Source organism: Nylanderia fulva, unplaced genomic scaffold, assembly GCF_048542155.1.
Source record: "Nylanderia fulva isolate GAGA-0341 unplaced genomic scaffold, ASM4854215v1 Scaffold51, whole genome shotgun sequence".
Taxonomy (NCBI): Eukaryota; Metazoa; Arthropoda; class Insecta; order Hymenoptera; family Formicidae; genus Nylanderia; species Nylanderia fulva.
The window spans coordinates 604,178-630,159 of NW_028190599.1; the positions used below are offsets into that span (position 1 = coordinate 604,178).

Below are 25,982 nucleotides of genomic sequence, written 5' to 3' on the forward strand. Positions count from 1 at the left end.
CCATTCGGTGCGCTTGCTTGGTTTCATATATTTCTTGGACATGTGTGTGTATATGTACCTTTGTGTTTGTGTTTGTGTGTAATATGCAAAGTTATGGTTACTATATTATTTCCGCAGCATTCTTCACTTTTTCTGTATGTGAATATTCTACCATCGGAATTTCTTTTTCCAATATTTATAGTTTGCACTGAAAAGACCATAAAAGCATATAATAAAATAAAGTTTCAAAGATTGTGCCAATTATGAATAATTCGAACACTTTTGAACAAATAACTTTATATAACGGGGAATAAATAAATTTAATTAACAATATCGATGCATACTTGATAATAAGATTCCGCACAATGGATTCAATTACCGGAAGAGAAATATTGCTTGTTACCTTGGTAACGCTTCTAGAGTGTAAAGGTGTACGGTGAACCACCGCTTCTCTCAGGGACTCGATTATCCATATTACCTCATTTTTAACATTTCCATGATATTAAAGATTCTCATTGTCAGTAGATTCAGAATTAATCTCAAAATCTCTTTGAAACATATCTAATTTATTTCTTCAATTTTTGTAAGCGATGTCTAGTTGTAACCATCAAACGTGTGATAATTCGAAATATGTTACTGACATGTGTGCTGAAAAAGATAACACAAAATATGGACAGAATTCTTTTCTACAAAAAAAAAATCCACCTAGATATTTCAAAATATCATGGATAAATTTTAAACATTGATGCATCGACATATCTGTGTAAGCTGGTTAAATCTGTAAACAACAATTTAACAACATTCCTATATCAAATGTCACCTGCGTATACAAGAGTGCATTTTAGTACGCGAGACACGCGACAGGACAATTTAATTCTTTCAGAGTAATAGTGCTGTAGGATTATACTTATGACATTGAAGAAAACACATTTTATCGCACAGATTCAGGATGAGTTTGCCACGCGGGGTGAAATATCTACAATTGAAACAATATATATATGATCCGCGTGATCGACGATTCCCATTCCCGGCGCTTACTTTTCATCTTCAACTCTTACGATTTTTCTCCTTCGCTCTCTCTCTCTCTCTCGTTCGCGTTCGAGACTTGCAGAAATAGATTGCGAAGCGAAGCAAGGGGGTACGCGTTATGTGTCGTGGCTGCGAGGCTTGTGATCGATAGGGTCTAAACCGCCCCTACCAGGTCGTCCCATACCAACGCCATTCCGTCACACCATAACCCACACATATACACGCCGTGTTTACCAACACTCTCGCGTCACGTGCATAATGCGATATACATAAATATATAAGGGAAAGGGTGGTAGAGGGAGATAACCAGGCGTTACCAGCGGCGAGAGAAAGCGCAACTCGTGTTTGCCGGCACGAAGTCGCAAAACGATAGGCCTGTCGATACGTTGAGGGTTGCGATTACTTCTTTTTTCCCTCATATATATATATATATATATATGAAACAATATATATATATATGAAATATATATATATATATATATATATGAAACAATATATATATATATATATGAAATATATATATATATATATATGTATATATATGTGAAACAAATGAATGTAATGTATATATATATATATATATACAATATATACACTTAAAGATTCTCATTGTCAGTAGATTCAGAATTATTCTCAAACTAAATATATATATATATTAAGTGTGATGAAAAGTAACATATATATATATATATATATTTAATGAAAAAATGGTACACGACGCGGAATATATATATATATATATATATATATATATATATATATATATATATATATACAGGGTGTTCCGCGTCGTGTACCATTTTTTTCATTAAATATTTGTGGATTATTTTGCAACGAAAATTTCAAATGTTTTTCATGACATTTTCATCAGAGATAGAGCCATTCTTGATAAAATATGATAGATAATGCTACGTATTTGTTTTTGTACAGCTGTAAAAATTACTGTAATAAATTAACTGAAAGTTGTAATATTATATTTCTTCGGAGAAGAAAAGAAATTTCAAAGCTTTGTAATAAAAATTACATTGTACTGCCTTGTTTCTTTTCTTCCCCAAAGAAACACAAGTTTTATATCAGTGTTTCGCACAATAGTGTTTGTTCTACGAAGGAAAACGTGAAAAGCTGACGAAGAGATTCAAACAAATCACGAATATTTCGCAGAGTAAGGGATGATGATATAAATATTATGTATGAAGATCTTACACTGATATAGAATATATCATCATGAAATATCGAAATTTTATCTTTTTGATGCATTAATCCCGCGAGAGATTCTAGGTTTTCCATTCGAATGTGACAATCTTCGCGTTTCCACAGCGAGGCTCTCCGTTTCAACGAGATGTTAATCTTTTAGTCGAGAATTTCTCCGAGTGCGCGGTATGTAAATTTAGTCGCGTAATTTTGAAATTTTGCCTTTAATCGCTTTTAATCTAGCATCTACCGTATTTGCTGAATGTCTGATAATTCCGACTAAAAGCTTCTTTGTCCTCTTTTGTTAATAACACATCAAGTTTATCCCTCCCTTCCGTGTTAAATTTATATGTACGCGTACGTTTGTCATTCTGAAGGAAGTATGTGTAGCCCTCTATAAAATTCTCTCTCGTATACTCAATATTTATATATTAGATATTAATAATTTTGATGCAGAGGTATAATTCAGTTTGGAAATGATGGCGTTATATACACGTACACACACACACACACAACACACGCATGCACGCACACATAAAGCAAAAGGCAACAAACTGTATGGAAGACGCGTGTGATTCGCGACAGGTGTCAGTCGTCAGGTAACAATCGATGCATGTAAATACGGGAGCAATTGTTAAGATTAGCGAATGTTTTAAACATTTCAGCGTATGTATGATTTTTCAAATAATCGCTCTCTCTCTCTCTCTATATATATATATATATATATATATACTTCTCAAATTATCGCTCTATATATATATATATATATACACTTCTCAAATTATCGCTCTTTAAATCGTATTGATTATTTGATAAAATATAATAATTTATACACATCTTATATCTTTAAAAGTAATCTCAGAAATAATTAGAAGAATATTAGAAGAATAATAACGAATATTCTATCTATTATATTTATATATCGCAAATAAATTGGTAATCAAGTTCTATTTTACACCAAGAAGAAGAGAAGATTCGCGTGTCTTTATTGTTTATTTATATTCCTTCTGCAAGAGCAACGCACGTGTTTTGTCCACCTTTTGCTTGCTTTGCATTTTCGGTATTATGCAAACTCGAGTTTGCTCAAGGTATATATTTCGAGATTATCTCGCGGTAAACCAGCGAGCATCACAGATACGGAAATCTTCTATTTTCGAGGCATGCGAAGTCTGTGTGCAGGCTCTCGAGTTTTTCTCTCTTGCGGTAAATCTGTCTTCCGCGAGATTTAAATCCACATTTGAGTTGCGAACACCGGGAGACGTAGGTACACATACTCTATAAACAGTCGGTTCGCTCCGACAGACCATCGGAGAATATCGTTCCGTTTCGTGTGCGTCGGAGCAAATTACGATGATTGGGATCGAGCGATCAGGGGCGACCGGGCAACAACATTTTCATCTTGGCCGCCGGGCGAATTCGCTCACTCCATTCATACCGCGCATATTTCCTCCGCGCTATATCTCTCCTCGGGAGCATGCGTAATTACGAGGCCATCTCATGCATTCAGGGTTTACCTGGCCGCTGTGCTGTATGTACCCTACACACCCCGCCATGGGTAGAAGCCGGTGTTGGTAACCTCGTTCTGAATCAAGGCGGCGGTTCGGTCGACGAGCACGGCCAATCGAGAACGTTTGCGGTCGGTGAATGACTGCGTCGAACAGTGCGCTTGTCAAAGCGCACACCCGATATATAAACGTCATGTGTATGCAATGTGTGTGTGTGTATACGCAAACACTAGCACAATCTGTGCTCCGGTACGCTAGTATGTATTATGTATGTATGTACGCGTACACTGAGGGCGATGGATTACACAGGGACACATCTCACCATCTCTTCGGCCGTCCGTTCCTCGCTACAGGCTACAGGGGATGTGACAGATTTCACGGGAGGACGAGCTAACGAAAAACTAGTCGGCTGTGAGGTGGTGAGAGGGCAGCGAGAGAGAGAGAGAGAGAGACTACATCCACCTTCTCTTCATAGCCGTACCTCTTGGTCTCTCTCGCCACCTTAGGGACACCCTCACTGTCAGTGGCTTTTATCCGACATTCCGACCGCCAGCCAGCTGCCACGAGCCAGACGCTCCAAGTATCCGGCTCGAGAAATATCGCTCGTCTCTATCACAGGTTCACTCGCAGCTATTGCTGAGATCGTGGCCGAGATCTCCACGAGTGAGTTATTATGCAATCGCAAATGCGGGAGCGCGCTTTTATGGAATTTTATACTCCTTTTGCAAGCATTGATTTGGGGGAAAAAAGCAGAGGCACGAAATTGTTTTAAGGGGAGTCTGAAAGATCTTGTCGGTTTCTTTCTTGTTTTATCGACAAAATGTGAGGTTGATTGTTTTTTACCTGAAATTAGAGCGTTTCACCCTTTGTTAATATTAATACTTTAATTTGTACAGGAAAAGATTGATCAATCTGTATAGTCTCATATATCTTGATTACAGAATTATGAATTCTAAGCATTCATGATCAATGAATTCTAAGCTAATTTCAGGTAAAAAACAATCAGTATAGCCAATAAATAGAATTATAGTTTATCTAGCCTCACATTTTGTCAATAAAACAGGAAGAAACAACAGACTTCTTAAAGATATTTAGAATCCCCTTAATCGATCTTTTTTATATCGAGTATTGTAAAGATAATAAATACAAATTTCCGTTATTCAATAATATATATATATCTTTCTCTCTCTCTTTGATTAAAATATTAAAACACTCGCGGTTTTATTTGTATGACGAATAATAAAAAGGTAGACAAATCGACGTGCCAAGAATTGGACGAAAGTTCGTTAACTGCGCCCGCAGGGATCCAACAAGAGTCCTCGTTAAACCCTTCGTCCCTTTTCTTAATTCTCTTGCTCATCAGCTACTAGCTCGTCTTAACGAGAATCCTTGTTGCGCAGTAGAGAAAAAGGAGCCGACACGTCCTGGATATGTCGTAAGCCAGGCTAGCAGTAGTAAAGTCCTTTACGATTCGTCCGAGCCGTGGTAATTAGAGAAACGTCCGCGCCACGTCCGTTTCCTCTCGCACCGTTTATTTTGTTTCGCCGAGCGGATTTGTTACAAAAGTCACGGCTGCTTATTCCGAGGCAGGTTAAGATCGGTTTTGAGTGGCTGTCAACGACGCGTAAAACACACAGACAGCTGTTCCGACGTTTTCCATGCGTTTAACGTTATTCAATGTCCGATGACATGTAATTTTGTAGAGAATTTCCATTAAATATATACATACTATACCATATTCTAGAGAGAAAAGCATACAATGTTCTTCCTGCGTAAATCCTATAAACTGAACGTTGAGAAGAAATTGACTTAAAATCTTTACCATTAAAAGCTTTATATGCAATATATTGCAATTTTTTTCTCTCTCTCTCTCTTTCTCAATCTCTTTTAATTTACATAGCATATGAAATAAAATGGACCATAACAATGTTTTCTTTCTTGAAAAATACTGTTTTTAAAAGATAAAAAATGTGATAAATTTTTTTTCAATCACAGCTTTATTAAAAGAACGTAAAAATTGTACGCTTTCATGTTTATTTCTTTGAGAGAGATCAGTATTTGCATTTGCATACAATATATAGTACTGTAGAACACATACCGACCTGCGTTTAGTTCAAGCAGGAATTTCGGTATGGCGGTTTGTCGTACAGGTGACAGCCGTTCGATCAACGTTCCGGGTTCCTAACCCATGGAGCGCCCTTTGTACACGCAATAAGTCTATCGGGTGTCGTGCGGGGTGTTGTACCGGCTTCCTCCAAATCCAGATTCCGTATGTCAATATGTAACCACCTGAAATGAAGCGCCGTTTGATTCATCAATCGATACGCTATACCTGTTTCCGGATCTCGGGGTTTGGTCGACACGATGTACATAAGTGATTAAGTTCAGAAAAGTTCGGAATTTATAATTGAGGAAATACATATATTCGTATATAATAATATATAAAAATCGAAAGATAAAAATATTGCAAAACAAAATAATCAATTTATTATACATTAATTTTTGAAGCACTCGATTAAAAAATTCTTTTACTTCCCTCGACGCATTTATATTTTTATTTCTGCATTTTTTTTCAATTTTACGTACACTTGTACAAAATGTTGCAATGTCCCCGTAAACTATTTTTCATTCCTCAAATCTCTCAGCATCTTTGAACGCGATCGACCTTCGCGCGCACAACATCGCAAAAAACCTATGTTTCTTAATCGTCGGCGAGAAAAGTTTGCGGGCCGATATAATCTGCAACCGCCTAATTTTACTCTCTTCATTCATCTTGTTCACGATGCGCCGTTATCAGTCGCGCGGCAACTTGCGACTTTCGTCGGGAATACATTAGCGTTCCTCGGCGCTCCGAAAAACTGAGAAGTTTTAGACAAGGGATTGCCGTAATTTCAGCAGGCGAGATTAGAGCGCGCCGCCCGAAGGATCTTACAGTAGAAGGGAACTGCATCCTGTGCTTCGAGTTGAGAAGTTTGTAGGGCGGCGGGATATGTTCTTCTTCTTATCGACCATTCCCAAGCTCGTATTTTCAAGTGCATCGGGCATTCTCGTGCCTTTTCTTCCACTTCCGTTTAGCTCGCGGCATAACTTTCGTAATTTCAAAAACCAATCCACCTCTCGACCATGATCTCCTTGTCACAAATAAGGATGGATCGGGATGCGATATAGTGATCTCAAAAGTCGGTTGCCGCGATTTAAACTTTAAGAAGTTCTTTCAGTTCTCGAACTAGCAGTTGAAATATTTTCAGAATAATTTACGATAATTTCAAAAATATTATAAAAGTTAGTGAATCGTAAAGCTTTTTTATGCTTACACGAAAATGCAATAAAATTGGAGAAAAACATTCGACTGTGCGTTTTTTTATCATTAATTAGTTTGCAGTAGAGAGAAACCATATATTGACTTTAGAATAACATACTTATCTACTGAAGTATATATTCAATCGTAATATTTTTACTGTTGTTCGTTACACATCTTCCATTTATGTAAAAAAATTTTACAATCTAACATATTTTACATTTAAATAAATTATCAAAATATTTTATGTAGCATAATTTTAGATTAATAAAATATTTTTAATAAAATATGACAAGAATAAAATATATGTTAACGATATCTTATGAGAATAAAATATCCAGTAATCTCAAGTCGCGATCGTAAAATAGGAAATATTGATCTGCGTGACGAAAGCGTGAAGATTTAATTGGAGAAAGCACGTGAAATGTAAAATCGAAGGAAGGTTCCCATTTCATTGAATGCCTAGTCATTGCGTACTCATGTAACTTTATTAAATTATACTGTTTTTTTAACATAGATGTTTGCTTTTAATAACCATTGCTAAGCGCATTTCTCTATACCGTATTCATCATAATACTACCGTAATACCATAATATCGTAATCAACACTGATATCCGGCTATAGTGGTGTTCTATCATTATCTTTTTTTCTCACTTATATTTTATTAAACTTTGAAGAGAGATTATTCTAGTACATATTTAATTGAAGGATTAACCAAACAGAGATTACATGGATTGTGCTTACTTAACGCAGAGTTTGGAAAGCTCGGGAATTTTTTATATTTAATATATATTTTTTGTTGTAGAATTCTATACTATATTATAAAAAGGGCATTATTGTGTTAATTTAAAAAATCATACATACTTATGCATATAATATATTATTGAGAATACAAGTGAGATGAGATTATTATTAATAATATAGAGATAATTAGATTATTTTTCATTGTAATAGCATCTATATATATATATATATATATAGATATATATTCTTTTTAATTCTTTATTTCACGATTTAATATAATATTTTATATTTTTACTCAATAAAAAATATAAAATATTCAATTCATTTTAAACCCTGTTGTGCACCGGATCATGAATATTACGACTTGATCGTTAGCTCACGCAGCGTGTACTTACTTCTCGAGAAAAAAAAAGAATCAATTTTTTCCTCGACGTCGCATAATGCAGTTTACGTGGTACTATTAAAAAAGTTATTCCGCGTCCGGTGACGCTGAATACGCGTCTGATCTTCCAACGTATGACGAAATCATATCACCTGAATATTCTGAAATTTGATCGCTCCGCGAACCGTCCTGATTAGCGCTTTTGATTAGTGATTCGATTAAACGTTGATTGCATCGTCGCTGTCATGCAGCAGACCGCGGGTCGCAGATTGAAAAAGTATATTATGTATACCATCCCCGACGACTTTTATCGTATTTAACATGTTTTAACGTCTTTCAAGTTCTTTCGCGCTTTCCGTTATTTGCGTCTGTATTTGCTCGCTAAAGCTAACGTGCTTGAAGTGTCGTTTCGTTTTTTTCTTTTTTTCTTATACAAGGCGTTCTTCCATATATCGGATATCTAGTTAGACATTAAATAAAAGAAGCTCCGGTAATTTAAAAGTTTTTCCCGATAACTACTAGTATTATTTGCTACTGAGTTTGCCCTATTGTCACGAATCGTGCCCTTATAACAAAAGTCCGAAAGTTGCCGTAACGATGGAGAAACAACATAGTTGTGCAACGTTCGTGCGAATATTTTTCTTCTCGTCTTTCTATATTTATCCGGTTACCTCAATTTTTCACAATGCCGGAAGGGATGAAAAGCTAAGCGACAGAACAGAGTGATGAGAAAAGGTTGATCGAGAGAGATTTTGAAAACTTTGAAACAGTATACACGCACATGTATATATACATATATATATCATGTTACTAGTCATGGTACTAGCGTTTTGCTTACTTTTGGTAACTACATTTCTGATTTACGGAACACATATTTTTCGGGAATGGTCATTCTTTTAATAAAATATTTTATAAAATTGTATATTGTATATTGTATAAAATATATGTATATATATATAATATTTTATATAATAAAATATTTTATAAAATTGTATATTGTATATTGTATAATATATATATATAATATATATATATATATATATATATATATATATATATATATACATATATTTTATACAATATACAATATACAATTTTATAAAATATTTTATTGTGTATATATATATATTGTGTATATATACATATATATACACACAGAAATTTTACAAAATATTTTATTAAAAGAATTACCATTCCCGAAAAATGTGTGTTCTGTCAATCAGAAATGTAGTTACCAAAAGTAAGCAAAACAAGCTAGTAACATGACGTTAGTTCTTTGTTAAATGGTAGAAAGATTGTAATTGCAATAGCATTATCCTTGCAAATTACAATGAAACTGCATAATTACTTCACGCTTCTTTGCACTTCTGCATAATAAAATGGTTGCAACAAGCTTTCCAGGTTGTAAATTAGTTATTAGCTACCAATGCTAAAGAGGATTTTGGATAAGCTCCGGGATAAAAAGGAGCGTACAACAAATTTAATGAAAGACTGCGTGCAATCTTCTGCATAATTCGCGTCGCGCGTTATGCAGAGATTTTTATGTTGAGAAAATTTCTTATCTAACAAAATTATTGAATATTTTAATCAAGACCGAGTTAATTTATTTTAAACGATCCATATAATTTTATGATATAATTAAAAACAGAATTTTGTTGTTTATTTTTTGTATACAGAAATAATATAAAATCTAATGTCGAGTGTATAATTCGAAATTTCTATAAATGTTTTCTATGACATATTAAACTACAGACATATAGATTTATATTTCGGATTCTCTCACGAATTCTAGATTGTTTAAAATACAATAAAAGTTTAGTTTAAAATAATAATATTTTATAACTAAAAAGTGTTTCCTATCTATATTGTATATGAATATATACAATAGAAAATAAATTGAAACGAAAAAAGCTAGAAAATAGATATTTCCTATCTATATTTTCTATTTATATTAAGAGATTATACTCTGAGAATAAATTGCTATCCAAGCTAGATTGATTTATGATTTCCATATAGGAATTTATATATATATCGGGAAGCTCTAACGCGTCGGTGTTAACACAGATATTTCTCTCTCCGATGATATTCCACTTGGAAACAATTTTATTCAATCTTACATATCCAGGATATCAAAATAATTTAACTGTTAAGGAAAGGGCGCGTTACGAAGAGTTAAGGAACGTAATGGCGCGGATAAAATCGGAAGGTCTTCGACCAGACGACCCGAGAGCCCCGGTCGAGGTGGGTCATCACCTCGGAGACGAACGATAGCTCGCGCCGGTCTCCTCTGTTTTACGATTATGGACAAACGCTGGTAAACGCATCGATGAAATCGTCCCTTAGGCACCTCACGCTCGCTCGTTAACGTCTGGCTAGGGAATAACGTTGATACTGCTGCCGCCATCACTGCCATCGAGCTAACCTCGTGTCAACCCAGGTACAGCATTCGCGAGTCGACAAATACGATTACACCCACCCACCTTGGTGCCCAAGCCAGGCTGAGCCCTAGTAGTGCTTGTGGATACACAAACTTGCTCCAGATATCGGGATTCAACCCCTTCTCTGTCTCTTTCTCTTTGCCATGCGCTACTGGGCCTCATCCCCTTGAATGCCCTCCCTCGTTGCGACCCTTCCTCATCGAGCCTTTCGAAGCTCCCTCGGCAATCCCTCGAGTGCAGTCGGTTATCTCCCTCACTCTTTCTCTCGCTTTCTCTCTCTCTTCCTGCCTCTCCCTTAAATCTGGTTTGCTCGATCGTCAATTATCCGCGAAAAGGCAAATTTGCTTATGTTACAGCCCTGCCTGCCCGATTACTCGCTGTTACACGTTGAGTTAATTTCCCAGAGTAATCCCAGCGCGATATTTGATCGTGGATAAAAAAACATGTTATCATGTGGAAACATAGACTTGATAGAAAAAAAATAATTGTTTGGAAAAATATACCAGATAAAATATTTTTTTTTTACTATGGAATGAAATTGGCGCTTTATATATTCTATTTTATTTATTTTTTTTGCTATTATTCTCTTTTATTAATTTATTATTTTTGTATGATATATAGTACCTATATCTTATTTTCCAAAATGTTTTTAAAAATCAATTTGGGAATATAATATCGTAATACATCTTGTAATAAGTTTTGTAATTGCTTCGACACTTTGTCGGCTACTATTAACACTACGTCAACGTTGCGTGGCTACCAACACCCTTACTTCTTTACAAGTGTACAATCGTTCAATACACATGACAAGTTAATTTACTCGTGTTAATACGTGTATCCACCTATTACTTAATACGTTGAACATTGTCGCGTTCTCAACTTTGATGAAATTGTATATTATTCCACGCAAAACTAATGCAATCTGTCTATACGGCTATGCATTCGAGAAAGAGAGTGTGTGTGAGAGAGAGAGAGAGAGAAGGAGAAAGAGAAAGAGAGAAAGAAAGCAACTTCACACGAACATGGGAATATAGGCTTAACACATCGATTTTGAATCTTTCTCTTTCCTTGGTTCATCCATCACGCAACTTATCCTATAATTATCCTGTCAGTCAATCATAGCAACCCTTGCTCTATTACGTGTTTCGTATTTTCTTTTCGCGGCATGTCTATCATCGAAATGCTTTTCATAAACGCTTCTTAATCCCTTTGTAGAAGAGTAATACATTTGGATTCATTAAAATGTTTAAAATCGTGCCCCGTATATTTTACATTATTGAAATATATACATTTAATCTTAAAATACTGTCAATTTGTTCGTTTACTATTTGTGTATTAAATTAAAGCATTGAATATTAATTTATATTATGATTCTGTATGTATATATATATTTACATAAAATTCATAATTACTATATGGGGTGCTGATTCTTTTTAAAAATTCTTCCTATGACATAAATATATGTATGTATACATATATTTATTATAATTTAATGCGCAATGCTAATTAATATATTATACTAGTATATTTAGTTAATTATCTTACAATTCACATAATATCGAAATTTAATTATAGTTATTCAGAATCAAGAGTTTTTGAGTAATTAACGCGTGTTTCAATCCGTCCTGTCCAACAATGTTCGCCTCGATATGATCCCTGATTTTGTTCAGATCTCGGATAGTTTCATCGTTAATATGCGAGAAATTAACCCGTTCCGTAGGCGCTGCGATTTATAAAAAATTACCGATCAACGCATGTCCAAATTATAATATGTATCCCCTACAATTGGTAGTATGCTTACCTATCATCGTTCTTCTTGATAATTTTGCTACTTATTAACAGTTATTAAGGATGACACATAACAAACCAACAATACAGAAAGACAGCTCATTTTAAACTCTACTTGATCGGAGAGCGTGCGTGTTTATATATGATCTAATATCTATGTTTTACTCGTTAATGTCCTATTTGTCCTATTATTATTTCTTGTTCGCTAATATATCCAAAATATCAAAATACGACTCGCTAAGTAACTCAGTATCTTTGTTTAAATTTAGTCCATTTTTTTGTTCCTTGATATGTAGCATCTCAGAAATGAGTCTTTTATAATAATTATTTTCGTTGTCCATGATCTTAACATTGTCCCAATTAAAAGTATGATGTTCATTTATTATGTGTTCAGAAATTACTGAATGTTTCGTTGAGTCCAACCTAATATTATTTTTATGTTCTTTTATTCGCGTCTGCAATTGCCTCTTTGTTTGGCCTACATAAGATGCATTACAATTATTGCAACTGATCTTATAAACCACATTCGAATTGCATGGATGTTTAGTTTTATCTTTCTGCGCTTTAATAATATTATCCAGTTTGTTGAGACATCTATACCCTACCATACAATTTTTATTTTTTACCGAGGAAACAATCATTTCTGAGATCCCATCTATATACGGAATGACAAAGAATTTTTTATTGACCGAGTCATTTCTTATACTTTTTGTTCTTTCTATGTTGGCCTGTCTCTCTATAATGCTCCCCTTAGATATGATGTGTTCTATTTTTTGCGCGCTTTAGATTATTTTTTATTTATTTATTGAGATTTACAATGCAGCATGTGCGGTAATAATGTAACAAATGATACAGTTATATAATGATACGCATAGATATAGTCTCATGGTTTACAATAATAATTGAAGAGTTTGATGTAACAACATTCACCTTTTTAAAGAGAATCTGAGCAAATGAAAATTTAAAAGCGCGAAAGTTAATCTCAGTTATTAATCGATTGGATGAATTTTCTTGAAAAAAGTAAATTACATCGCCGTATTGTGCGGACTCGTTCTTTTTGTTTCGTGCGGCTGATTGTGATGGAGGCTTTTATCTTCCTAACCAACGTAATAAGAAATCGCGTATCCTTTGGTTATCTCGACATTTTAGGCAATTAAGGGAGAATATCCGTTCAGAGAGCGGCTCGGTCTATCGCGATCCCACAAGTTTCATTTCGCGCATAAGCTGATCTGCAGTCGAAAGCGAGGGCTCTTGTTACCTGCTTAGCGCATAATACTGAGCGTAGCGAACCGAGGACGAGTAATACGTGCGGGATGGCACGTTCGACAGGCGTTTTAATTTGCTATCGATTGGTAAGGCCATGCCGCCTATTATGTACGAGATCGTATCCGCGGCCCGACAATTCCATCGCGTAACATCAACAGCAACACGTGCGTTATATCCCGCATACTTGCTTTGGACGTCGCTAATTGCATATTCGACTTCCCTGCACGTTGTCGTCGCGCAACGAGGTTATTATCAGCTCCCTGGCACACTTTCCCAGATTGAGATTAACATTCTCTCGTCGAGAAACGTCTTCGCGAAAGTCTTGGAAAAGTTTCTTATATATGTAATCTTATATATATCTTATATATATTATCTATTTATTTATAATCACTATTATATTGTTTTCTTAAGACTCTGCTGTTCTCTTGAATCTAAAATTGATCATTATTTTCAAACGCTTACATCTATTTTTTTCAATATCTTTATGTTAATAATAATTTAATAAATAACACGTTATATATATATATATATAATATTTTATATTATATAAATATATTTATATCACAAATTAATTTTATTATGTGTGTGTATATATATATATACCATATATATGTATATTTATGTAAATTATAATGTATTATGTATGATAATATTTATTTATTATTAGATATATATATAGATTATATAAATATATAAAAAATATATAAATATATATATATAATTTATTAATATATCACATACTCATGCAAAAGATGATAGTTTATATTCGTCTGTTAAAAACTTGTTAACTTAAAAAATAAGATAATGATGCTGATTTTTCTAAAAATAGCGTTACGCTATTTGATTTGTCGGTCAATCTATTTGGGGTGAATATCGGATGAAGAGAGCCGACCGACGTATTTTAATTTCATATCGATTAGAAACCCTACGGCAGATTACAGGCGGTATCACGTGGGCCAATAGTTTCATCGACACGACAGATATAGTAGAGCTTAGCTTTATACGAGGTAAACGGGTGACAAAGCATGTTTCTCGAACGATGAGTACCGTGTAACACGGTAATTAAGGTCGCAGGTGCATTAAACGGAGAAACACGATGCAGCTTTTTCGAGCCTACGTTCACGAGCGCGTTTATTGATGTATTGTCAAGGTAAAAGATCGGGACGACTTTGAAGTCTCAATTCACGGTAGATGCGTTTAATAACCGTGTGCTAGAAAAGAAATATTATAAAAAGGAATAGACGTGCATTCGGTCGTAATATATCATTAAAACGTTATTATTTTATCATTGAAATTGAAATGTTAATTTATATAAATATGCAATTTTTATTCGATCTCTTCCAAAATGGAAGCTTTCTCTTTGGATCAAGCAAAATCGCGAGCGATCCTTTCGGAATATACTATTTGTTAACTGAGCGGAATATTTTTAACGAGAGATCACTCATTACAACCATAATTGCCAAGAAGCTTTTAATGTGCCGACGGGCACAAATTGATCCAATTTACGAGTCGCGTTACATCGCATCGCCAATATTTAATTATCTGAACCGCAAAAATAGACAATATATGATTGCATCAACTCTCTTAATTATTCGTTTGCAAGCGGAAATAAATTTGATGGAAAAATCTGATTTAAAAAGAATAATAACAAAAAATAACAAGACGAAGAGAACATATTTGCAATGAGAATTTATACTGTGATGGAAAAGCGTCATATATAATCGGTTTATATTCAAAGTTCATTAATCAAATTCAAACGCTGCTAAATGATTAGATAAATGTCAATATGTAGCTATATATATATATATATATAATATACCATATACATATATAATATTCTCATACAAACTTTGTGGAACAAATATAATTATTTGAATAAATATAAATATGTTTGCATTAGAATAATTTAGTTAATACCCTGTATAAATAGCTATCTCAAATTTGCAGATTGTTATTTTTATTTGCAAGTAAATATCATTCGCAGCAGTTATATTATTTAAACAAATAAATGAATACCTACTTAAAAATAAAACGCAATATAGATATATGTATTAATATATTGTGTTTTAAAATACTGGAAAATATTTTATATATGTACAATTATTATATTATAGATATGTGTGTGTGTGTGTAGTAATATTACACACGTAAGATAATTACATATAGATAATATTATTTATTTTTGTTAGGTATAATAATTTTTACAATCTTTCTGATATATCTACATAACATTCTGATTAATCTGGCTGTCTCGCTAGCAGAATTTTTTCTTACAATTGGTAAAAATATTTTTGATTGGAGAAAATTGCTAGATTTATCGTCGATAGAAACTGAATAATGCCGTCGACGGCGACAATAGTGGACAATGCGAGCGGATGCTGGGCAACAACTGGCAATCTATTAATCTTGCGTCAACAATCGAAGACTCGGGCGAAGAGGAAGAGACGGCTTCTCGTGCAAAAGCGGAACAAGCTAATATGGGAAATGACAAGATCATTTCATTATCGTTCCGTCATCCATGGAATTTTGCGCATTTCCCAGCTTCGATATAGCTCCGTCATTATTCATAGCGGATAATCCTCATCGATCTCTATTTCTTTCGCAGAAACGATGACTTGGCGAATTTCAGTTAGACAATTTGCGAAAATCTTTTTATATTATTTGTGACATATTAGAAAGAATTGATTCTCGATATCTTTGGCATTTTTTTATTTGTTCATTGTTGGGTCAATATATTACCACACATACACACAGAACTAAATAGAAAATTCTGATTGTCGAGTATTGTTTTAGTATAAAAAAATTCTAGTATAATTATTAATTTTATAGTCAAATTATATATATTTTAAGAATCAAAATTGAAAGACTATTTCAACAAATTTTTAAATTAAAAAATTATACATTTTAACGATTATATACATATGCTTAATTGCATAAGATTAGAAATTACAGAATGACTTTTGTTTGTCACAAATTAGAGCGGAGGACTGATTATTTTCTGATTTTCGAATAATTCGCCACAGACGTATCACAGAATTAACTTTGTTACTCATCTTTCTTTGTTCTGAGACAGCTTTTTCAAAAAAAGTCGAAACGCGCGTACAAAGATGATGAAGCCGGAACTAGATTCTTCGATGATATATATCAAAAGTCTCTTTAAAACATCTCTTCGCGGCTTTCACATCTAGTCACTATCTTTCAAGCCTCGACACACTTTCCTTGTAGCTTTTCGAAGCTTCACGAGGAAGCGTAACGGGTGCTTTTTATCCACTATCTGTATTTCCTCAGACAATAAAGAGCATTCGTTTGTAAACTAGGAAACGCAAAGAATATAAAGGCATTGCTTTCTATAAGGCTCGGATATCTCCGTAGCATGTGCCGATGTGCATTTCTGAAAGAAGATCCGACGAAGTGTAATCAAATATTCCGTGCAAATGTGCGATGGACACCATAATACGAAAATCTGGTTCTCTAGAATCTAGAATATTTAAAAGTTTCCTTTGTTCTCAGCATTACATTTATTATAGGAAACATAATATCTCTTGGGAGAAGAAAACTTCAAATTTTCTCTTTAGTCGAATCTTTATTTTGCTACAAACTCTGTTTTATGAGAATCATAAATGTTTACTAAATTTTTTTGTGAAAAATATATTTTTGTTACACAATTTTGTTTTCATATTATATTTTAAACGGACTTATATTTTAAATATAATTCCTGCTAAAATTTTATAATAAATAGTGAATGAATGATTCAGAGTATATCTGCATGATTGTGAATTAATGGTGAAAATTTTAATTAAATTAACAACCATGTTCGTTACATTTATAACGTTATTAAAAAGCGTATTTCTATCGATAACAATAGAACATAATCTTTTTGTCTTGTTAAATTGTCGTGGTTTATGCAGATGTGTTGTTGCAACGTATCCGCTGTAAGTGAAAAAATCCCGCGTTTGGTCAGACCCGCGCGTGAGAGTGCAAGTACGTGCTTTCAAATACAATTTCTGTTTACGATAAAACTGTACATTGGTTTTTTGCTTTGAAAGAAAATGTTGGTGTACTTCGGTGTATGTATGCCGCGGCACGTTTTGTGCAGAAAATTGGATAGAAAATATTTTAAGTCTAAAAACGTTCAGCTCTTTATAATTTTTATATTTCGACATCATGACATATTATATATAGTAACCGGACAAATTTTATTTTTCGGATTTTTCAATTACGTATATTTTTCATCCATTACTACCTTAAATAATAGAATCGTATAAAAATTGCATATTATCGGGCTTACTGTGCTGCTTTTAAAAATCAACGTAATGCAAGCAAGGAAAATACATCGCGGTGTCGGGTCATTGTTAAGCTGAAATGACATACGAGCTACAAATCGAGAATTAAGCCACAGTGCGCTTGGTACTTTCGTGTATTATTCTACATGACGATTCATTTTTGCGTAAGTCGAAATAAACTCAGATAACGTAAAATTAATCTCGCAATATGCGGCGCCGGTGGTGAAGTTTACGAAGCGTGATTTCAAAGATTAAAAGTCGTGGTAATTTCGTTAATATTCCCGCCAGCGAATGCTCTTTGTGCGAGAATAGAGCGGAAAATTAGTGTGTTAAATTTTAAAATAAAGTCTAAAAATTTATATAATTATATTTGCGCAAAAGTATATTGTGATATAAGTGTGCAAAGTAAGCTAATGAATTATTTACATAACGTTTCTATGTTGTTGTAATATGTTTTCATTTTTATGATTTTAAAATTTGAAATAATTTACGAATACTGTTCTGCGAAAAAAACAAAGTTTATTAGATAAAACATACAATCCAGTGCATACAAATGTATTAATATTGACGAAACTTTGCTCGTTTTTTTTTATATTTGTATATTGTTAATCAATGTTTTATTAATGCACATCTCACTAAAAATCAGAATGTAATCAAATTCACTTTATGGTATGGTATACTTTTAATTAAACTAGATCTGTTTATAAACTACTGTATTAATAGAGATTATAAACGCGCAACAGGTTTAGATCAGCTTATCATTTTCTTTTTTCGATGAGATAAACACTCGAATATTTCCGCTAAATGATTGCTAAATAATATTAATATTCAGGGATATATTAGTAATACAGTTAGTAATATAATACAGGGATATATTAGTAATACAGTTAGTAATATAATACAGTATAATGAAAAATAATGATAACGTATTCTAGATGTTGATTAATTAATAATATTTTACTACTAAAAAGTTTAGTAGTATTCAGATCATAAATGGATTATACACCTTTTTAATGAAAAATAATTTTATTAGACAATATTTTATAAAAAAGTACTGCTATTTTTAAATTCATATGCAATGAAAAATAATGATGAACTAATTGTATATTTTCATTAATGATATATATAAATACCATGTATCGCATTTTATTTTTATAGTTTAAAATCGCTAACAGCTTTTCGATTTAAAACGTTTTTGTGCTGTCGTTTGCCTCTCTTTCTCTTAAAAACCGTGTTTTGCCCGGATGAAATTCGAAATGTCGCGTACACTTGGCGAGACTGAAAGAAATCCGAGAGATTTCATTGACGGGACGAAAGATACACGCAGGCAAAACGATTTGGAGCATGAAAATCGTAACACGGAAAAACACTCCTTGGCCGGAAGATATTGGAAAAGCTCGTTGAAAGTCGGTAGACGAAATTTCTTTTCGTCGTCTGATTTTTCCTATTACACGTTCTGGCTCGGTACCCTTTAGCGACTGCCGCGAAGACCAATATTTCATTGTGTTCACCAGTCGCGAAATCACAAGTCGAACAAGAATTGTTCGTTCAACAACGTAACGTTTAACGTTTTGCTCTTAGTACATTGATCCAGAAAACACTTATTCGAAAGAACTCGTCGTAAAAAGAACTATGCTTCGTAATGTACATTCGACGATCGGCTAAACCCAATTACTTATGTTATCTCAAGAGGGGGAGAACAGATTTATCCAGTAAAACACACAATATCTGATTTCTCATTTCCTTTTACTATTTAGATTACAACAGCACACAGTTGTTGCATTTATGAATAAAATGAATAATATATGGCATACATATTTTATTTGCGATTACCAAACTTGGACGCTGCGCCAGTTAAATATTTGTCGATTTCTCGAAGCTTCGATTTTCCCGATTACTCGTTCCGAGCGAGTTTGATTTGTAACATAATAAAATTTAACAGAAGCGAACGAAAGAGCGAGGTGCACAACGGGTACACATAGGGGGTGAATACATAAATCTACATATATGCAGAACGGAATTTCTCGAGTGGCAAGGAAAACACGCAGCCGCGAATTTCGAGGGGCAGAACGAAACGTCGCGTCGCGGATCGTCGAGCGGACTAATTTCATCCTTGATCTTGCGCATTAGTTTTGCTATCGACACCGAAGAAATATCTCGGGTCGAGACGAGGGTTGCCACTTACGTGCACGACACCGGACTCGGAGTTTCTGGGAATGGCGTTGTCGATAGCCGGCACCATCTCGATTTCCTTTAATCTTGATTAATCCTGATTTATCGCGAGACCTGCCATTCAACTCGAGAGTTCGCGACACCTCGTTGCCGTAGTCCTATTAGTCGACGCTTAATTATAGCCTTTTTATGATTTAATTAATTGATTATTTGTCGTGTCAACAGCAACGACAGGGAATTCTCGCGAAGGTGTTGGATTATTTTTGTTAAGGATTAAGCCTTGCCGCGTATTTGTCCCGATGAATGACATTTGCGCTTTATTTTATATTACATTGACATTCGTAATTTTGTTTTCAACAGACGACATGTCTCTAGTTAAGGGAAGAGAGAAACGTCTGTTTTCTCCACTGTATATTTTTTTTCATTCTTTCAAACGTGATATGGCAATTTTGCAGATTCTTATATGTCTTATTCAAGAACCAATAAAGCAGAGGAATAAAGTACAGAATTTTCAACGTCAAGAAATGCAAATTTATGAATAACCGAGAGGGTTTATGCGCCTTTGCCGATTCCGGATCGATGTCTCGCGATCGTCGGTACTTCTGTGCTAGGGAATATGCTCCCAATATCTATTCATAGCGTGTGGCTTGACATAAAGCTCAACTTTTTCCCCTGGCGGACGAATGAAGTACGATTCATTTTTCGATTAGAGCCTTCGAAAAAAAGAACCGCAAACGAGGATTCTTGATCGAAGGATTTGACGCTCTTCTTCGATCGAGTTGTCTCGTTTCGTAATTTACTGGACAAGATAAATTGCTCGGATTCGTTTCGGTCATTACGAAAGTTGATCTTGTCGAAACTGGAGAGAGATATATATCAGTTCTTTTTGCAGGGCGCGAAGAGTCCATCCATTTATCAGCGCGTAGACAACAACCGAGGTAACTCTTCACCTTTTTTTGCATAGAGTGATGTGACGCATCGACGGTTTACAGATTAGATTAATGTGAATTTATGCCGCATTTTCTGAAACTCGCATTTTTGCGACAATACTTCAACAAGATTTATTAGTTGCTATTCGAATATTGTTATCGCAAATTTTTTTTAAATTCTAGCACTGATGGAGATTTTAACTATATTTTAATACAATTATATTTCTGACGTACATATATAAAATTACCTGTAAAAATATAGGCAATATACAATGTATGTATATGTATGTATAGCAAACATCGTAAATAGTATCAAAAATCTTGGAGCACTGTGTTTATATATTGAACGTTTTTTCTTTTTGCGGCCGCGCCTCGCTGTCAGAATCGTTCATGAAAGATGATGGATCGCTTATATAAAACGCGGGGTTGCGTAATGAATTCAAAATTATGCGTTTTATCGTTTTGGGTCGCTATTCTGCTTTTTTATCACGTAGACAATTCTTCATGTAACGAGATAAGAATGACACAGTACATCCCTCTATTTAAGAGAACTATATATGTATATTCTATTTCATTAAGTACTTACATATAGACATGTGCAATTTCTATCTCATAATAAATAATATAATCATCAGGTTTTTAATTACATAAATATAAATTATAAAGAATTTGAGTCTTTGAAAAATTCTATTAAGAAAAATTAATTAAAAAAATGAAGGTCTCTCTCTCTATTTTTCTCGGTGAATCTAAATTTCGCGTCTCAAAGTATCGCATACCTCCGTCTTCTCGCTTTATCCCGGAATACCTAGATTCCGACTTAAGCCCTTCGTATAGCGCACCACTTTTATAATTACTCCAACACAATTGGCAAACAACGGGGCCAGCAATTACGGTAGTTTTCGCGTAAATACACGTCTTGCTTGCAAGACGCTCTCTCGAAGCCGCTTCACCTCCGAGGGTTTTTTTTTTTCTCCCTTCGAGGGAGCAGGAGAAAGAGCGAATGGAAGCCGTACGTAAGTTGTGCACGTAAGAGTTCCGGATGCTGGACGGGGTAGGAGAATATGCGAGGGGGTTGTGGATTCGGCCGGGAGTGCGCGCCGCGGAGTACGCGCCGCTCGCGTCCGCTCTCGGAGCTGGCGGGAGAGTCAGTGCGCGGCGAGGCGCGCCAGCTGCCGCACGTCATGATTCTACCCCAGGTGAGCGACGATGTACCCAGATACTACCACTACCATCCCGTCGTTAACAGGACGACCGCCGAGAATCGTGAATATAATACACTCAAATGATAGTCCCACCTGTGCATGATGAGTGTGTCGAACGATCTTTTTGCCTTGGTTCTTCATTTCGTTCAGCACGAGACAGCATGAGTAAAATCTGTCGTCCTCTCATCCTTTCTCCTTGTTTCTTTCTACCCCCCCTCCCTTCCCTACCCTTTCCCCTCCTCCACTTACCCCCGGTCCCTTTCTCTCCTCCCACGATACCGCGCCCCTTATGTGTCGTTACATGTAGACGTCATTTACGTGAAGGATGCAATTTTAGAGGGGAAATCGAGAGTTGAATGCGGAATGTTTCGCAGAGTGCGAGTATACGAGATTTGCGCGATTATCGAGCAGCGATGTGAGCGGCCGGCATGAAATTTTGCGTGATTCGGCTCTCGAGTGCCTTCGAACGCCTTATTTCTTAAATTGAAAAAGTGAGTGAAGAGATGAGAGATTTCTCTTTGCCAAAATTGGGAAGGACGCTAAGTGATGAAATCGAATTGTGCTGTCAAAAAAAATTCGTTATTTAATATACAAATATCAGTTTGTTTCATCGTGATTTCGTGTCCCATCGGGAATGATAACGAATATTGTTACGTTTCGTGAAAATAATTGCAGCCACAAATTGCACTGATATTCTTGACATATGGAAATTTGATGCCAGGCGCGTCGACAGAGAATCGATTCATTCGCCGGCGAAATAGTCCGCGGATAAAAATAATCCAAAAGATAAAAATGTCGACGATGGAAATTTTGATTTACAAGAGAAAAAGAGATAGAGAGAGAGAGAGAGAGAGAGATGTATGCTAATAATGAGAATCGCGGTCGAGATAATGTCGGAGATTAATTTTATTATCAGTTCTCCGGAAGCGGCTAAGAATTTTACGGCGTCTTTATCTCCGTGTAATTTTATGCTAAATAAATGGGAAATAAATCCGATTTCATCGTCGACGAAATGGTCTACGGTTAAAAGTATCGCGAGTGATAACGTCGATCGAAGGGAAGGAAAATTTTATTTATTTATCCAAGGAGGAACACGAATCAAAATATATCCCAGTCGTATAGTAAAACTTTGTCTGCTTTGAGAAGCGCTTGAAACGTTTTTACGCAAGTAAAATCGAGTCCGCGAAAGTTTTCGAGATACACGGATGCGAAAAACTTTTATCAACAATTTCGCGAATCGGACTTTCTGTAGAAGCGGCTTTTCTATCGCCGCAACAGGTTCTCTTCGTACGTTTCGGTCATTATCGTCACGATAATGCTAATTTCCCTATCGCGTCCATCGACGGATCGATTATCAGTGATTGGCCGACGGAAACGACTCTACAAAGGCGGAAGACGAAATTTATGTGTCAAGGAAGTTAAATGCCCGCACTCTCGTTATGCTTAATTTGTATTATCACCCATCTGCACATGTATTTTTGCATGTCCATTGTTGTAATTATTAAAAAATCTCTGAAAACTGCTGCTTTTTACATTAAGACTTTGGGACATTTATGGGACATTTACGAGATGAATATGAAAGAGACCTTAATTTTTTCAACTTCTTCGCGAACGCGTAATTATTTCATAAACGTATAAAATATTTACATTTATGATGAGTTTTTAACAGCAACATTTTATATTTGCATCAAATATTGTATAAATTAATTATCTTTCCAATAGTGCCAGGTTCTTATTGCCATTTATGTATTTTTAGATTGAAAGAGATATAATAGATTTAATTTAATTTTTATTAATTAATTCATATTTTTAGAGAATTTATGTGCGTGTTTAGGAATAATTATTTCTCTTCTCCATGTTAATATGTATCTTTTCAACAACTCATATAAAATGTTTTTTTAAAAAATTTAAAAAGTTAAAATAGAAGAAAGTTCTTACGAAAATCTTAAATGTGAAATATTTTCTTTAACATCGGTCTTAAAATACTATACCTGGCAGCTCTGTACTTTTAACGTCCATATAAACTTTCATGGACATGACAATAATCCGATACTAAAACAGAAAATTCTGGTACGATATTGTTCATATCATATGTTGGATTTTACACTTACAACTATTATTACCTTCTATAATCGTCGGACGTTTTTATAAAAAGTGAAAATTATGGAGTATTAACCGAGATTATGAAAAATTTATTTTGTGTTCAAAGGATCTTCGTTTTTTAAGATGATATTCCTAAAATTGTACATTGAACATAAAAGTAATACTGTAAATTACAGAATTCATAGGAACAGATGTCTGTGGTCGTTTTCTCCCTATGAGAGAGAATTATGAGCATAAAAATCGTGCGCTTATATGGAGTAGTGAAAATTCAATTCCGCGGAAAAGCAGTTAAAAGAGAGACGCGGTGCACTTCGTCATGGAATTTCTTCGAGTTTTCGCGGAGTCGCGCAACGATTCGCAAAAATTACTTTTTCGCCGGGGCGAAGTTTAAGGGGACGTTTAAAACAACCAAGGCCGGTATTCGTGGCCAGAATCGTTTGAGAGAAGTCGGCGGAATCGACGCGATTAATTCGCTGAAAGACCAAACTTTCGGAAGAGGGCTTTCGATCCGAAAGTAGATTAAATATCGTTGCACGTGCCAGTTGGTCCGTATTTTCTCCAACGAAAGTATCAAATGTTTTAGACATCCATAATTAGAAATAATCATAAATATTTTTCAATTTTTTATTGTTGATTTTTCAGTTTTTCCTTATTAATTATAAATCCTAGTACAGTTTGTGCGTCGTATCAGTGATCTACAATGACCGAGCAACTTCTGGAAAAAACTTGAATTTTTAAATCTTATATAGAAGGACGGTTCGTCTTGTAGAGAATAAACTATAACGTCAGTCCATTAGAAGCAATTACAGAAATGTCTTTAAAGTGCTTTCTACCTCATGGCATTTTCTTTAAAAACGCGCCGCCGGTAGAATATCTTGCGTGCATTTAACGTTTCGCGTGCAAAAAAGTACGAAGCTCATTTCGAATACAAAGATTATCTACGCGATACACGAGAAACTGTGACACTGGGAGATACAAATTTTACGAATAGACGTCTGTTACGTGCGGTACGGTAATAATTGTGCCCGAGTTGCTTAATGAATAGAAATGGTTAAAAATGTTTGTATTAAATATTATCGTTGTATTGTGGAAGAGATGGTTGTGAAAATATTGAGAAAGAGTGTTTATAACGGCTGTGAACTCTTTAAGTCATAGCGGTGAATAAATTAGTATTTTCTTTTCGTATCTAGTAACAAAACGCTCATTAAAACTTCCGTGTAGCACTGGAAGCAAAACATCTATGTTTGCACTTGGCGAACCGCAAAACATTATAACGTCATATGCTACACTCAGCAATATTTAGCGGCGCATATTTTTCAGTGTACATCGTCACTTGGAAAATACAAGCATCTGTGAAAATAGAAACTTCCAGCTATTAAATGCATATTGCAACGAATGCAAAATGCGAAAGATCGCAAAAATAAGAAAAAATCATAAATGAGAGACTCGTAAATCATAATGGTTACTTACGAAGACACTCTTTTATCTGACATGTGTATAAATGAGAAAAATGATAGGAATGATAGAAATTGAATTTCAAATAATAAGAATGTGTATAATAGACTTTTTTTCTCTCTCACAATTTATATCCTTAATTTTCCCGAAAACTGTAAAAATATGGATACATATAAAAAAAAGTACGAAGTGCGCATAATGCTAATTAAAAAAAGCAC

General features: G+C 34.6%; 2 protein-coding genes across 4 annotated transcripts in view; one reads left to right on the forward strand and one right to left on the reverse strand.

Moving 5' to 3' along the window:
• The window catches only part of LOC114941462 (uncharacterized), a 38,814-nt gene extending 34,968 nt beyond the window's left edge, over positions 1–3,846 (reverse strand). The window contains exon 1 of the mRNA XM_029316454.2: positions 3,714–3,846. The gene's annotated coding sequence lies outside the window, so the exon portion shown is untranslated. The remainder of the gene's footprint in view (positions 1–3,713) is intronic.
• The window catches only part of Dop1 (dopamine receptor, D1), a 131,445-nt gene that overhangs the window by 23,234 nt on the left and 82,229 nt on the right, over positions 1–25,982 (forward strand). Inside the window, exon 1 of one of the 3 annotated variants that reach the window (XM_029316457.2) lies at positions 22,120–22,200. The exons of 1 other annotated variant lie outside the window; for it this stretch is intronic. In XM_029316457.2, coding sequence (XP_029172290.1) covers positions 22,186–22,200 — 15 coding nt within the window. In that variant the 5' untranslated portion in view covers positions 22,120–22,185. Of the gene's footprint in view, positions 1–22,119; positions 22,268–25,982 lie in introns of those variants that run through there. One more of the 3 variants, XM_029316456.2, reaches the window with a different exon arrangement.